This window comes from Triturus cristatus, chromosome 4_1, assembly GCF_964204655.1.
Source record: "Triturus cristatus chromosome 4_1, aTriCri1.1, whole genome shotgun sequence".
Taxonomy (NCBI): Eukaryota; Metazoa; Chordata; class Amphibia; order Caudata; family Salamandridae; genus Triturus; species Triturus cristatus.
Window position 1 is genome coordinate 1112932810 of NC_140585.1, and position 16884 is coordinate 1112949693.

Here is a 16884-nt window from a genome sequence, read left to right on the forward strand (position 1 = left end):
GAATTCTGCATGCTGCGAACCCACACTGGCTGAATCTCTATCCCATGGCTGGTAGTCCCTGTGACTAAAATGCTAAAATGGGTGACACGTAGCTGGGCCAGAACAAACCAATTGTAAGTCGTAACAGTTTTGGGAATGTTGAAAAGAGAGTGGTGGGGGGCATGGGACTGCCCTGTCAATCTTTTGTTACTTAAAAGTTGTGGCATTATGTCATCAAAAAGTATGAAAAAAAACACCGTGAGGCATATGTTGTGTGATTGCAATTTTGTCTGTTTTTCGTTCCTGACAGGTAATTGAATACTACATGGGTATTGTGTGTAGGCGGTTTGCAAAGCAGGGCTCACTTACTGCTCTGGTTTAAGTAGACTTATGTGTGCGTGACATACACCGAGTTTTGAGTGTCCAGTGTAGGGTCTGGTGTATCTGATCCAAGACAGATTTTTAGGGTTCCCACTGACAGTGTAAATTAGTACTATGTAGATGCATTCATTTTACTTTCTTATTTCTCGTTTTATAATGCGCAACTCCTCCAAATGGGTGTCTAGGTAGTGTACAGTAGAACAGGTTGGGTTGATTTAATCCCTTACATATAACCGTCATGTAACTAATGACGCAATAAAGATAATAAGGATTCAAACTAGTCTCAAAATGGACCATTGAGGAGAGAGAATGGTTAATAAAGAGCACAGCAAGTTGATGTTGCACAGGATTGAGTGGGGAGAAAAAGGCAGATTTAGGAGAATAGAAAACCGTAAGGGAAAGATTTTAGGACAAATGAATAGTGAGGGAACTTGAGGAAGGGAGACCTCAAGTAGAAATGAACCAAGAGTTTTCGTAAAGAAGCCGGGTGAGAGTAAAGTGGGATACAAGGCCAGAGAGAGGTTAAATGCTGGAAGGGGTAATACCCACAGAATTCAAGAAGAATATGAAGAGGGTCTAGGGAAAGAGAGAGGTTGACTGAGTAATAAGGAGAACAGTGAAGGCAACCTGTTCAGTGAGACACCAGGAGTAGAAAGGATGTAGAGTATATGCTAAGAGAGGGCAGAAGTTGAGTAGGATGTGTAGTCAGGCAAAGATGAAGGGTGGGAGACGAGGACTGCGGAGTCGGGGGAAGATCAGGGAATTTAAAGATGAGTGGGAAAAAAAATCAAGCAATCAGGGGCCAGCAAAGGAGATGAACTTGGGCAGCTTCAGTATGTTTTTAGTCCTTTGCAAAACTGAAGGAAGTCTTTAGAGCAACTCAGATCAGCTAGTAATGAGCTCCACATGGTTTGAGCTGTACTGGAGAAGGGCTGTATGACAGCTTTGCGCAAGTTAGTTTTTTAAATTCCGAACAAGGCTTATTGATAATGCTTCAAATGCATTATTTGTAAATGTATCTGACATTGATATCCTAAAAATCTGCTATGGCTCTGGCCTTTTTGGCCCCTTATGGAGACACCTGAACTAAGCATAGAAATGTCCCATCTGTGGCATGTCTCAATGATTGAACTCGGTACTACTCAGGTTAGGTTACATAGTGATCAGTGGAACCCTAGACATATTCCTGAACTGAAATACTTTATTTGATCCCCTTCTCGCTTCTTTTCTCTCACCCCTGTCACTTTTTTCCTGTTATCTCTGGTCCACAACTCTATCCTTCTAGGGTAGCCTGATTGGTAGGTAGTGAAGATAAAGTGGTGTAACTCAGCCTCGATATCTTGCAGGTGGCCAAAGTCTACACCGACTCAAGAATAGCTTTGTGCTGCTTTTTCCCATAAACGGTAAGCAGGACCAAAAGTTGAGCTAGGAACCTGGTATAGTAAACTGTAGAGGGTCACAAGGAGCTTCACATGATGGGTTTAAGGGAAGAAAAGCATAAAAGTGTCAACTGCTGATTGTACCAATATTGACCCATCCCTTTATGCAGTTTGCCAGTACAGCAACATACAATGACCTGTCCTTTTGAGGTGTGGTACTGTAAAGGCATTCATAGTCCTGTGATTTGCCTTCTTTGGGACTTTTCTCCATCTGAGCATCAGCTTCCATTATGCCACACGTCCAGGTTGTTCTTGTTGAGTTTAGCTGAAATTGTTTACCATTCTAACCCTGGCCGTTGCATCTTTTTACAATTGCCCTACTCTTAATTGTTTAGTCAGTTCCAATCACTCTGTGGGCAGCATCGATCCCAGGATAAGATATGTATATACTCTCCATGAGACTCAGTGGCTACTTAACGCAAGCTAAGTAAGCAATATATGCATTCCTGCACCAGACTGCATTTATTCCTTTTATGATAGCTCTGTGGACTGGCCAAAGAGAAGGCTTTAGAAAATCTCTGAAGGATATCTAGAGATAGGATTTACTAGGGTAGGCGCTTCATTTATTTAGGTAAGCCAGTCTCCTATCGGCATTCAGTTCAGGTCAGTTATGCTTAGGGATTGCATGGTTTGGGAGAGGAGTAATTAGGAATCCAGTTTGACTTAAGTGAAGTGTAAACCCTGGGGACTCCAATGCCTTGCTGATTGATCCCCTAGACTCCATATCTGCAGGGCCTCAAATAGGTATGCTGTAACAGAGAAAATCAAACAATCCGGATGCCTGCGTGATATTGTCTTTGTTGGGCCTTATAATAAGGACATATATAGCTCTGTTTGTAGGTGTCTGAGCTCTAGTATTGTATTACCATGGACACTCCTACCACTCAGCCTTTTGTGGATTGGCTAGTTGAATATAGATGTGTTCTAAAAGTGGTAGCGTGGCATCAGTCCAATGTAGAAGTAAGCAAGAAAGAGGAAGTGCTGTGTAGGACCTAACCATGCTATATTATTTAAATTAAAACGTCTTGTTTGATTGAACATCACTACACTGGCATTAAGAATCATCATCCTTCACTTGACAAAGGGGGGGAAAAATAAGCTGAATTAATCAGATATGGATTTGCTTTTATGTGCATGTAATAAGGCGCAAGAGTAATCAATATGTATTTCATTGTAAAAGCACTAATGCTTTTAAGAACTGATTTCAAGTGGACGTAGCCTTGCAGAAGCAATTGCTAATAGTGAAAATGGTGTAGCACACCATGGTGTGCAACATATATTAGAGTGGAGAGAAACTAGGAACTATTTAAATATGGGCACGCGCAGGCAATACCAGGTTACACAGTAATTCTTAAAAAAACAAAATGTATGTTGGGGTCTGCAATACAAGGTTAGCAAGGTGAGCATCAGTAAAGTTGATAAAAGAGTAAATGTTCGTTTATGCTACAGGTCTGTTGACTCAATGGTTATGGCCTATTCTAAAGACTGCCTTTTTCTCCTTAGTAATTCATAGGATTTGCAGCAAGAATGTTTGTTTGCAAAAAGTTGTAAAATGAGTGGTGAAGTTGACTCCTATTTGGTGAGAAAAGTAGAAGAACAAGTAGGGGATGTTGTGCTCACTATGAATAACTCGCTGTTTCTGCCATTTGATGTAGTGCCAATTATTGTGGAAGACCTTATGATTTATATGGATTCTGTGCCCAGGTTCTCCGTAATTGGTCGTGAACTTGTAAGGGACTAAGGAAACCACTCAACATGCCTAGTGGCTGCAGAGATAATCCATTTACATTGAATGTGTTTTTTGAAGAGAGAATAAAGTTAAATAACGCATACTCAGTAGAGTAATTGTATGTTGGAACTAAAAGGAAGACTTTATTGCGGGGGGGGGGGGAGTATGGCAGAAAGAGCTTATATTAAATTGTAAAAATTTCAGTTCTGCGTAGTACAGTGTGCCATGATAGTTGAGTTCGAAGAAGTGTTCAAAGGTAGGCATCTACTTTTGGAGTGCATATAGTTAGGACAGGTTAGTATATTTGCTAATGATATATTCATATATAGTGCATGGGTTCCAGGCAGCTGGAAATATGTGATTGGAGAGTGTTGGAATACAGCTCCTTTGGTCGTCCGTTTACATTTTTGGAAAATGTGCTATTGTTTCCTGAATGGGGAACCCTTTTGGACATTCTTACATTTGACAAAAGAAATCCATCTAGAGCATGATCTGTTTCATGTTACTAGTGGCTAGGCTCTGATCCTTCAGAAATGGAGATCTTAAAAAATTCCCAGCTTGCACAGAAGGGTCAAAATAGTTAGTAAAACGAAAATATGGAAAATAAGGATTTTTTGGGGGGGAAACAGAAATTTGGACCAATTTTAAAGAGATGGGATCTACTCAAAAATTGTTAGAATGAGCTTTAACTTCTTAGGAAGAAGTGGGATTTATTTCCATTACGATATTCATTTAAACATATGATCAGATTTTACAGATTCAATTATTACTCTGCTTTATTGATTGACATGCACCTTTATATCAGGTTTTTCTCCTGAAGTAAGAGGTACTTTTACATTTTGTGATGCTGATCAAGTTTTTAAAGATGTAATACATTTTGCTTTCTAAATGAAAACAATACTGTCCATTTTGTGTAAGAGGGATACAGTGATAAGTGATATGGATATATTATACAAATTACGTTTTATTGATTACTCCAGTTGAGGTGTCGGATTGGTTAGCTCCTGCAATGTTTAGGAATAAAACACTCAGTATTACTGCGTGTGTTGATCTGAGATAATTGCATTGTCGCCAGCAATACTAGGGCACATATATTCGGAAATATGTTACACTTTAAAAAAAAAAATAAAAAATCCTCCTTGTAGCATGATCAGTAAGTAAATCATAAACCTCTCCATAGTTTGACCATATATAAGAAATAAGAATGGACGTTTTAAGAAAATCCTTAGCAATATTCACATTAAAATAGATCTGATTCTTAAAGATCCCGCGAGGATAGAACCAAGTAAAGGCTGTACACCTGAAAGAATATTTGTTTTTCATTTTGGTTACTTGACTGAGATTGAGTCTTTTCTTCTTGAAGGTCAAATCAAACTGGAGAGATTATTGCCATGGTGTATCTAGTTGCAGAAGGGAGAGTTTAATGCTTGCTCTTATTCTTTCGAACTGTCTGCCATTTGTCATACATTGAATTTGCCACAGTGAGCATATAAAATACTATTTTTTACATTGCAGTACAGAAGGTGCTGTATTGGAGGAAAAAATACCCACATTTCATAAAAAGCTATACACAACTATTGATTGTAAAGTGCCTACTGAGAGATAGATTCAGGGGCTCCTGTGAGGCATGGTTTCTTTTGATGACAGTTTTAGTTTGCGGTGGTGTGATTCTGTGGACCAAGAGCCAAAAATGATAAGTCTTAAAAGCGCAATAATTTTGAAAAGGACCAAAGTAGTGTATAACATTATTTACTCAATTGACCTTGCATCACAGTCAAACATGACATTCATTTAAATATTAAGCTTTTTTATTTGCTTCTGCAGATTATCTGTCGCAGGGAATTGACCTCTCTGGAATTGAAGTAATTGAAAACGACCTACTTTTTATTGCAAGAGCACGATTAGAGGTGGAAAATCAAGCTAAGCGTTTACTCGAGCAGGGAGTTGAGACGCAGGTAAGAAGCATATATTCATTTGTATTTATGCATAGACTTCTGAGAGAGTATTGTTACATTTACGTTACAAAAATCTAACCTTTTATTAAATAAAGGAAAACATACCTGTACTTTTGAAGAGGTACATTTTAGAGTTCAGTGCACAAAGGTGTTAATACTTAAGTGCCAAGGCACCATATCCCCCCCCCCCGACACATTGCTTGTTTGATGTTTAGTCAGTTCATGCTTAAGTTCTCATAGCTTGTGTTCCACAAGAAATATTTATCTATTTATGAAACTTATAAAGCGCTCAGCTAAACCCAACGGGGGTGTCCCGGCTCTAGCACAGTCGGTAGTTGCAGGTACCAATAAAAGGCTAAGAGTTGGAAAACAGCCAAGTCTTCAGGACACATCAGAAAACGGTTTCAGATTCAGCCATACGCAGGAACAGTCACAGGCTATTCCAGGTTTCGGCAGTAATTACTGCAAAAGCTCTGCCACCCATTCTAGAATGGCGGAAACGGGAAGTCATCAAGAGGCAGAGATGATTCGATCTAATTGAACGGTTGAACTGGGAATGCTTAAGTCGAACTCTGAGGTAGGCTGGACCCCGACCCTGAATTGCTCTAAAAGCCAAAACCAGCGAATTGAACTGAATACGTTTAATCACTGGAAGCCAGTGGAGTTTCTTCAGGTGGGGTGAGATCGAGTGGCGATATGGGATATTACCAATCACCCTTGCAGCCGCATTTTGAACAATTTGCAAGCATTTGATTAGGTAGGCTGGAGCCCCTGCATATAGAATATTTGCATAGTCTAGATGTGAGGTGATCAAATATATCCACGCCAAATTTGCATCTTGGTTGTTAGGGATTATAAAGGTACCCAGAATTTGTAGACTCCTACAGGGGGAACTGAGAAAATACCCAAAATGTAGCAATTTGTTTTTGTTTTGAATATTAAAAATGTGTTCATGAAAGTATGTTTCTTTTTTTTAAATGGCATCCTCAAAAGCTTTGCTCTGGTAAGAGCACCCTTTTCCCAGCATTCAGTATCAAAGTTGGGTGGGGGGACTTTTTTACCACAGTACAATTTTTGCTATTATCTAAGTGGTAATGAATTATTTTTATACCTAGTTCCAGGTTGTGGTACAAACGGGTGTCAAAGCCATTGGAGAACCTAATAAGCTATAAATGAATGAAAAGTATTCAAAATTTGGAGTTCAGCAAGGTGTCATTTGTGTGGATCACTCAACTAATGGAAATAAATAGGTACACATAAAAAAAGCCTTGACAAAGTCCTTTTGTACACTGCTTTGCCACAGAGAACCTTGCAAAGAGCGGATTGTCCACCCACTGGTATTTGGTATGATTAATATAAAAACTAAAAGCTTTTAGGATCCAGCCTTGGGATATTCTAATACTGAGGAAGATTAACTTTTTTTTATATATTCTGTGATTCCACTGTTTTTCTAATAACAATGGTACCTCACTGGTGGTAGGTGGGTTGAAATTCCCCTCAAATGCACTGGCCCACCACCAAGATTTTTCCTTTCAGATCCACTCATTCTGGCAATGTGAGAACCTGCAGATTTTAGACTTGGTCAGCAATGAAGGACAGCTTACAACCCCACACATTTCTGAAATGAAAACTTGAGGGGTTCGCGGTGGTGTGACTTGCATGTTTCCAAATATGATTTCTTACTATGAATGTCCTGCAAATATCAAAAGTAGGCTAGAACGACTTATTCTTCCCAATTGTTTGGGAGGGAAAGTTCTGGAATTTCTGGGGATTGGCAAATTCCTCTCACTTAGTGTTCCCGCACTTTTGCTTTTAACAATGGTACCCCACTTGTTCGCCTGGAACAGTAACGAGTCAAAACGTGGACCATGTAAAGTTTATGTGGTGTCAACAGTGAGTTATTGTCCCTTACTTGGACGTGCACTAGGTTCACACATACATTGAAGAAAGCTACTCAGTTGGGAGAAGAGTGGGAACGCAGTGTGGTAAGACTTTGGCATTTGCCTGGAAGTGCGCACGTTTTCGGTCGCAAAAATATGGGGGAAATAGTCTGTTTTTTTCCTCCCAGTCTTAGACGTTCGCAAGCCACTCTGGGTAAGAAAACATAATGGGATCCACTCAAACTACACCACCCTGGATTCCCCTTGGTCTTAGGTTTCAGAAATGCGTAGGGTTGGTGAAGTTCCCTGGTTGTTGGCTGACCCAGTGCCTGAAGAGTATGGCCATTCACTATAGCAAGTGAGTGGAAATTGCGATTTCTTTGGATGTAGTTTTGACATATGGACTGGCAGTAAGTGAATAAACCAACCACTAGGCAGAAATACTGTCTGGTCCTCAGGATGCTAGGATGGCCCAAACCCACACCCCATTCCTTTTATCACTTTTTCCCTGATAGTGTGATGGGCTTTGAGCCTGCCCCTCCACTCCCACACAGAATATTGGTCTATTTACCACCTATCTGCTGATCCTAGGGGAGTTCAGACAGCCCACAAGACCATCAGGGGAAAAATGTAAGAAACAGAATGGTATGCAGGACTTGCCCATCATGGCTCTGACCTGCAGCCCTAACTACGAGCATCATGCAGTCTTTTTGCCACCATGGCAAGACTAAATGGGGGAATACCCATATATCAAAATTGCACCAACATTTCCTCATGCTTGCCATGGGGAGGGCTACAGATCTTGGGCTCTTTGCCAAAAGGGGAGAAGGAAGACGGGGACAGGCCCGCTCTCTCCCAATTATCTTTTAAACTATCTGCCATCAAGTGAAATTTCTGCCCCTTCCTCCCTGGGAGAAAATGGCTGTAAATTCCCCATACTGACCCTGCAGGGAAGAAAAAGCAGGACTATTTCGGCGTTAGGTGTGGGAGTACAGCAGAAAGAAAAAAAAGAACATTGGGCATCTAATGGGCTTTTGCACCCGCTGCCTTCACCCATCAGGGCAGATTGGGAGCAAATAAAAAAAAAAACTGTTGTGACTCGATACCTGAAAAAGCCAACCCCCGTTTGTTTTTTTTTAAATATAAAAAGCCCTGGTGTCTGGTGGGCTTTCTGCCCCTCCTGGGGAGGGCAGATTGGGTGTAAACCCCGTATCTTTCACCGTATGGAGGCAGAAAGACCGACTATGGACATTTAATGAGGATGAGCTCAGGGCCATGCATAGACTCTTCATGCCATCCCTGGATACTAGTGCATTGAAGGTTTCTTGAGAGCACCTTCCGAAGTTCCCTGAGGAGCGATCTGCCAGGGAGTGGTACCATTGGAAAGGGGATATTCCTTTCCAGCGATATCTTTCCTGTGGTGATTGATACTCGGGGGGCTGAGATATTTCCCTTTTTTCCTTTGAAAGCTGTTGTAAACTCTATTTGACATCATTCATGGCTTTGGAAAAAAGTCGCTGGTTGCGAGGGAAGCTCTTCCCTCGCGGTTCGAACTTTAACTGCAGACAGAAAATCCTTCTGGTGCAATCACAGTAGGATTTTCTGTCTCCAGTGCGAGGACAATATGTTCACATCCTCTGCACTAATGAGGTAGTGCAGAGGACGCAAGTTTCTCATCCGCTGCATTGTAAGTTTTAAAATACTCTACTTAATATGAACTCTAATTGCCATTACTTTGTCTTTTTTATTTTAATATGACCCCTGAGAAGAGATTCTATAACTTAGCTACAAGGCCCCTTCGCACTGAAAAAAATCATCCAAATGTAGGAAGTAGAGGATAAGGAGACTGCACATGGGAAAACTTCCTAGTGCAAAATATCCAGCTTTCATACCTGTTATAACATTGGGAGGGCTTACTGCATTTTATAATTAGCAGCTAACTTCGGAGGCCAGCAGGATAGACAGTCCGTTTGTTGATGCAGCATATCACTTCCCAACGTCCCTCACTGTGTTTCCTCAGTTGTCTTTCTGTGAATGTCTTTGACGGTTCCACCAGAACGAAAACAATACAAAAGCACATTGTAGTAATTAAAGTGACACCAAACAGGGAAGAACATCTAACATCTAGGTCATCTTCTCCATCCAACTCAGGTTCTGGGAGAGTCTCATATACTTTGCGACCATGTACCCCAATATTGTGTAAGAGAATATGCTGCTTACGTAAGGCAGAAAATCTTTCTCCGCCCATGGCAATCAAATATGACTAAAAAAGCTTTGTCCATTCCTTCCAATGGATATCTGGATCGCCACATTCGTTTAGAAATGAAGGAGGTTGACATATTCCCGGGGTACCCATAATGAAGGAATAAGAAATACCAATCTTGCAGAAAAGAATAGAACTGTAAGAGAAGGAGTAAATTGTGTCTGGTAGCAGGTGCCTAGAAAGTTGAATAACTGCAGGCAACCTAGGAGAAGATAATGTAAAGCTCCCTCAGTACCAAAATCAGAGCAGCTTACTGTGACTGGATGCAGCCAGATCCAGCGTGAATATCGTTACCCGGATCTTACCCCCAAATTCCTGGGATATTTCAAATAACACTCTGCCCAACTGTACAGTTCCAGAGGAACGCTGTAATGCCCAACCAGGACTGTGAGCAATGTACTGTTTATGAAGTAACAGCGCAGTACTAGCAACTCAGTTGGACCAGAAGGAAGGAGTCACTGTAATGCCCATCCTGAACTGTGGTAACTAAAAGTATAAAGTACCAGCGCAGTACTGGCAACTCAGGTGGCCCAGAAAGAAGGGGTGCTCTTCCGCCCCTATTACCACTACTTTCTGACTGGAAACATGCCACAAGGCGAATGAAACTTGCCGGAACCACCGCTGGACGTACCTCTGAGCCACCGGTCAGGCATCGGCTGCTGATTTCTCCAGGGTATTGCTGCCGTTTCTGCCGCCCCGAGGTTGACGAGGTCCGGCGTCTGCAGCTGACGCTAATCGGGAAATGCCTGCCGGAACCAGGCCGTGAGCACAGGACCCTGCGGAGCACAACACAAACTTTCCGCCTGCTGTTAGCGGTGGAGGCGTGGACATGCGCGTCTTCCGTCAAGGAAAGCCTGCCGGAACCATACCGGGAGCAACAGGACCCAGCGGAGCACCTCTACTTCCCGCCCTCTTGTGGGCGTGTGGAGGCACGTCTACAGTCAAGCCCCCGGAAGCTGACAGGAACCCGGGAGTCTCGCTAGGGAACTGCCGCTGAGGAGATGTGCCCCCAGGAAGAAGATCCAGCTTGCGCAAAATATGGAGCCACGAAGAGGAGGATTCACGGTTCAGCTACGGTATCCTCTGACCCTCTGAAGGCTAGTAGCGCACCAGTTACACGTCGGTCTCCTGAGTATCAGCCGCCGAGAGGACGCGCAAGCAGCCAAGGGATCTCGCTGGTGAGGAGTATTCAACCCCGATGATTGGAACATGGAATCAGCCACAACGTACTTGCCAAGGATCCGATGTGCGACTGGAAGACTAGCAGCACCATCAACCGCCAACCTGTAGACTGTTACACATCCCCTCCAATGTCAGCAAAGCGGCAAACACACAGCTGATCCAGCACAGCTTGAGAGCAACACGAAAGGGGAAATGGCTTGTCCTGCCCCCCTCACAGGATCGTCGCCAATGTAGTAATTAAAGTGACACCAAACAGGGAAGAACATCTGTCACTTTATTCCAAGCCATCCGCTCTCTGAGATGAGCAGGTTGTCAACATTCTAAGGTGAGCTTCGGGAGATACCAAGGTAAGAGGGCGGTGGGGGTGGACGGAAGGTACCAAGGTGGGAGAAAAGGGGTAGATACAACACACATGTTGGATGGCTATTGTGTTCCCATGAACGTGTGAAGACGTTTTGGACCCTCTTTATTTTTTTTGACTGGGTGCAGCTCCAACACTGGTGCATTTAGGTTGGCCCTCCCAAGAATTCTCAGCCCCTTTTCCAGTGATGTTTCTGAAGTTCTCTGCATTTTTTGTAGTTCCTTTGTGGCTGCTTGCTTAGGACTTGTCTCTGGTCATCGTCACGTATCATTCTCGTTCTCCTTTAATGTAGGTTTGGTTATTACTGTGTTAATTTTGTTGTAATACTTGGACTTGTTGGAGTGACCTCTTCCCTAACCGCTCAGGTTTCTGTACTGAGCTCTTTCTTCAGCTCTACTAGGCATGCTTGTCTGTAAGTATTTCCATTTCGTCAACATACTGAGGCGGCAGCTGAAGGACTTTACCACCTGGCTTGTTTGACTCTTTAAATACAGCCAGTCATACCACAACACTCTGTACCCTGTTGGTTACACTATAATGTAAAGATTAGTAAGCTTAGTGTCCATTTGAAAGTTATTTCGACCATTCAACCCAGTAAGGTCTTCGGGCACTCTGACACCTTTAGTATGCTCAAAGTCCGTGAGTGCTGATTGATGACGTGGACGCTAGATAACACATTACATGTACATTTGATATTCAAAATGGGGTGCATTGATAAACTCAGCAAATAGCCTTAGGTACCTTCTGAAAATTAATTATTGAAAATAAATGAGGGAAATGATGAACTTTGCAAAGCTCCACAAGCTAGATTCTGGCTACGAGACAAAAAGCACTGTGTAGTATAACCGGGGTACCCCTAATAACGTTTCCTATATCAGGGTCTACTAAACAATTGTGTGAAAAACATATAGTAAACTGAATCTAGAGGAGACTAATTAATTAGAGACACATGTAATAACCCAAGGACCAATATCAGTTGAAAATACATTTTTGATTATTTGATTTTATTATATAAAAATAAAGAAAATTCAACAGCTTTGTACATGTATATAAAAGACTGTATATCATTTTTTGCATTAGGATAAATGTCCTTTGATACAGTTATTTATGTATTGATTTATACATTTACAGTCTACTTCATATAATTGATGTCATATACCATTGAAATTGATAACAAACAAAAGGAGAAGGGGGGACAGGAAACAAAGACAACAAATGTCAAATATAATTGTCTTGCATGGCTAATTATAGTCATGTAGTCTACGCGCGTTTCGGCGTGTGTGCCTTCATCAGGTAGCCATGTATTCTTAATTCCTAAAAAATAATGAAAGTACAACAAATGACCTACAATGTACATGAACATTTAAAATATGTCCACAAAAAGGGTTTTACATGTGTATAGTCCTACTCATTATCTATTATGTACAGAAAAACAGATATACATATATACATGGGTTAAGTGGTCACAGAAAATCAAGCCAATGAAGGCTATATTATAGATTCAATCAAGAGGTATTGCGCCTAAGAGGAGAGGACGAGGAACAGAGAATCAAGAATAGTAAAGGATGTAATCAACAAGAGGGGTAGAGTAATTCAAATGGATTACAAATATACATAGACTCTATGGTTCATACAAGTTGATGATATACAAGATAATGGATATATGAACAGATATGTAGTGTACCCCCGTTTAGATATAGTGAAAAATGCATCGTTCAAGTGGGGCATATTGAGATAAGTGGTTGGAATAAGGACAATTACCTTATCATGAGATGCCAAGTTTGGTGATTGATAAAAACGATAAAGTATCTCAGTGATCCTTAAGGATTGGAAACAATGGTTGAGGTGTTGAATCTAAGTAAAGACATTCCCACAGTTAAGATAAGTACCCTCACTTCTCTACATGTGCCAGAAGTATAGAGAACTACAACAAAGGTTGGTATGTGGAGGGATATGCTAAAGATCGAGGGGCGGGGACACTCACCCTGCATTCAGGAAGTTATTGAATGTGGATGTTTCTACTTGCTTATAAGGGGAAATATTCTGAAACGACATAATAAAGGTAACAGTCTGTCACTAAAGGTCGAAGGATCAGTATACTCTAAAGATACGTCAATCGTGATCATTCCTAAAATTTCAGAATATAACTGCCTGGCGTTACGGAGTGTTATCTCTAGCTACTGGATGTAATTGTTGTTGATAGCATAGTATGAGGCTTATGGGTGGCTATAGCTTTGCTTGCCAAACGACCGAAGTCAAACTGCGGCCATATTATATACTTATGAACTGGTCCGTAGTTGACTACTATCTGCATGCATTGTCTGTTTTATGTATAAGCCTAATCATGTTGCGCAACCTAGCAATCCGTGCAGGTCTTACTACTAAACACTTGTAGCATGACATTATACAGATGAACTTACCTGATAACTTGCACTGCCTGTCGTGACTCCTTTTTATCACGTAGCGGTCTAGGTGCTCATGCGGCGTTCTTTCTGGGTCTGGTATCTCTGGACGGTGCCGCTAACTGTGAGCCCATTTCCCTGAAGTAACAGTCAGTACTGTGTGGGCGCCATATTACCGACTAATAGTCTAATCGCCAGGTCAAGTAGAGGTGGAAAATTCCTGCCGTGATTGTTTGGAATTAGGAGAGGGTGATCTAATGGGGTGTATATATACGCGGGTCACTACAGAGCTAGCCTGACCTATCGTAAAAAAACGTAAGTGGGCGTCAAATGCAATAGAAACAGGACGCAAACCTGGGCGCCATCTTAGCCTAGTCAGGCAAGAACGGTAAATTGTAATATGTGAATCAAAAGCGTATGGTCTCCGAACAATGCTGAGAACAGATAGAGGTCTCATAGACACATATATTAATATTTGATGGGGTGAGCAAACGTAGTTTGAGTAATACGGCAAAGTATGCCAACGTTGGGCCAACCTGCGCATTTGAATAGATTGTACGTTGGTGGACGTCATCTAGACAAACGAAAAGGAAAAAGTGTCAACCGACATCTGTTCCCATAGATTCGATTTCTAGATGAACATACTGGTCTATGGTAATTATTCTAGTGTACAAAGTTAAAAGTGGATGTATAGTATATCCTACCCAGTGAGATGTAATAGTCTTGCTGGAAAAATATCATTTACACGATTATCAATCTGGCACGTGTCTGGCCAAGAAATTGGCAAGTTGGCATGGAAGAAAAAGCGCCGGTACTAGCCCTTGCAGAAGGAAATATGCAGTTGTGCGAATACGGACAATGCCAAGGGTATAGCTAATTCATCATCATCATCATCAAATATCTTTATTTCGGTCGTTAAGACCATAAAAGAGTGCATCATAATGCAATAAAGACGATACAGTATAAAAAACATTACACAATTGTGATAAAAATGTTAACTCAATAAAACATCATTACTTGATATGGTTTTAAGAAGACGTAGACGTGTAAACCACATAGACGTTAAAAATTTGGCAACCGCAAAGGCAATTGGGGGCAGGATGTCAGACTTAAGTATTCTAAAAGTGGGGGAGTATTGTTTAAACCCCATGTTTCTGAGTAGTGGACAAAGCCAGTACTTCCTTGCTCTGCTGTAGACCGGGCAAAAGAATAAGACATGCAAGTCTGTCTCTTGTGTCTGCTTGCAAAAGGGGCATAGAGCCGTGTGTGCTGAGTGTGGCCAAAGTGCAGTATATGCCCTCAGGGGGAGAGTGTTATAGCGCCATTGCATATAGAGCTTTCTTGTGAGTGTGGGACCCATATCGTTGTAAGTTGACTCTAGGTGGTAGAAGTCTTTAAGAGCCAGGAAGTGGGCAGTGTGGGAGCCCTCCCTCGCATTCCTTATAGCATCTTGTAAGTGATGCTCACGAAAAGCCTTCGTGATATGTTTGCGTGAATCCCTGGGACATGCAGCCTCAGGATCAAGCCACAAGTCCAGTCTACCCAGTGTCTCACAAGTATGCTTTATGTAACTTAGCCATGGTATTTGTGTGTTGTTACGAAGGCGCAGAATCTCTTGCAGCTCTGCTCTGTATTTAGAAGGTTCTGGGGAAGACCATATTTTACACCATAGGTTTAGGGGTTTTAAGCCCAACTCCTCTGAAAGCGGTCTTAAGCCCAGATCTAATCTAAGTGGCAAAAGAGGTGTACTGGCAGGTAAAGCTGTCAGCTGCCTGAGAAAAGTATTCTCCGTTACCGGGAGCTTCTGTGAAGACGTGTGTCCCCAGATTTCTGCACCATAGGTAATGGCCCCCCGGGCCTGGACCTTATATATTTGAATGCGTGGGCCTAGGGGCCTGTATGTGAGGCCTTTTGTCAGCCTGGCAATACCTCCCACCAACTGGGTCAGTTTCATATTTGCCCTTAGTTTGTGTGACTCCCAGGTCATGCGCTCATTAATAACTATACCCAGATATTCAAAAGTAAAGACCCTCTCCAACCTAGAGGACCCTATACTGGGGGGCGCACGTGTGGTCGGGGGGGGGGGTGGAAGATCATAAATTTGGTTTTAGCGGCATTGATCTCAACCCACGTTCCTCGCAAAAACCTACAAAGCCATCCAAAACCCGTTGGAGTCCCATAGGGGATTTGGAAAGCAGCAGGGTATCATCCGCAAACATAATTGCAGGAACCCTGCTGCCGTCCAACTTGGGGGCATCAATATCATTCAGGGTGCAAAGATGATCTACGACCCCGTTGACGAAAAGACAGAAAAGAGTCGGGGCGAGGACACATCCCTGCCTGACCCCCCTATCGACAGGGAAAGCATCGGACAGTGTACCTTCCCTACCACATCTTACTTTGGCATAGTTCCCCTGGTGCAGCCTTCTCAGAATTGAGAGAATATCCACGGGGACCCCCATCTTCATTAACACCGACCATAACTTATCTCTGGGCACCAGATCGAAGGCGGCACGGAGGTCCACAAAGACTGTATAGAGACTGCCGCCCTCAATCAGCACCGTCTTCCAGTATAAAAGATTTAAACGGAAGATTTGGTCGGTGGTAGAAATACCCCGTTGAAATCCCGCTTGGTAGGGACTCATAATCGCCGTTTCTTCGATCCAATCCTGGAGGCGATTTAAAATGAGCCTGCCAAAAATCTTCTGCGGTACATCTATTAGGCTAATGGGTCTATAATTGGCTGGGAGCAGAGGCGAACCCTTTTTAAAAATTGGGACAATCTCCGCCCCCAGCCAAGTACCCGGAATAGCCATGCCCGCTAAGATGGCATTGTAGAGGGTCACGAGATAGGGGGTCCAAACGTCTGGCTCCTGCTTGAACAAGTCGCCCGGAAGTCCATCTAAGCCAGGTGCCTTTCCTGTGGCAAGACCAGTCAGGGCGACTCGTACCTCCTTGAGAGTGAATGGTTCGCCAGTCTCAAGGGGGCAGTGGGGATAGTTAGAATTTTCCCCACCATCCTCAGGTAGTTTATAAAGAGACTGGAAATGGTCCTGCCATACCTTAGCTGAGATATTAGGTTCTGAGGCAGGTGTCAATTCCTCGGAGCCTGTGTTGACACAGCGCCAAAATTTGCGCGAGTCTGCACGGGCCAGGAAATTAGTAAGTTTAATCCATTTATCAAATTCCCATTCACTTTTGGAGTTTGTGCTCATGGACTTGTAAACACTACGTCTGGCCCTGATGTCCACGGGACCCCTTCCTTCCTTTATTGCACCCAGAAGGTCGGCTTTTGCCTTACGGCAAGCGCCGT

The 16884-nt window shown here is 42.5% G+C and overlaps 1 protein-coding gene across 1 annotated transcript in view; it reads left to right on the forward strand.

Moving 5' to 3' along the window:
* COG5 (component of oligomeric golgi complex 5) overlaps positions 1-16884 on the forward strand; it is a 1436183-nt gene that overhangs the window by 563238 nt on the left and 856061 nt on the right. The window contains exon 7 of the mRNA XM_085654126.1: positions 5353-5483. Within this exon, the coding sequence (XP_085510252.1) occupies positions 5353-5483 (131 nt within the window). The remainder of the gene's footprint in view (positions 1-5352; positions 5484-16884) is intronic.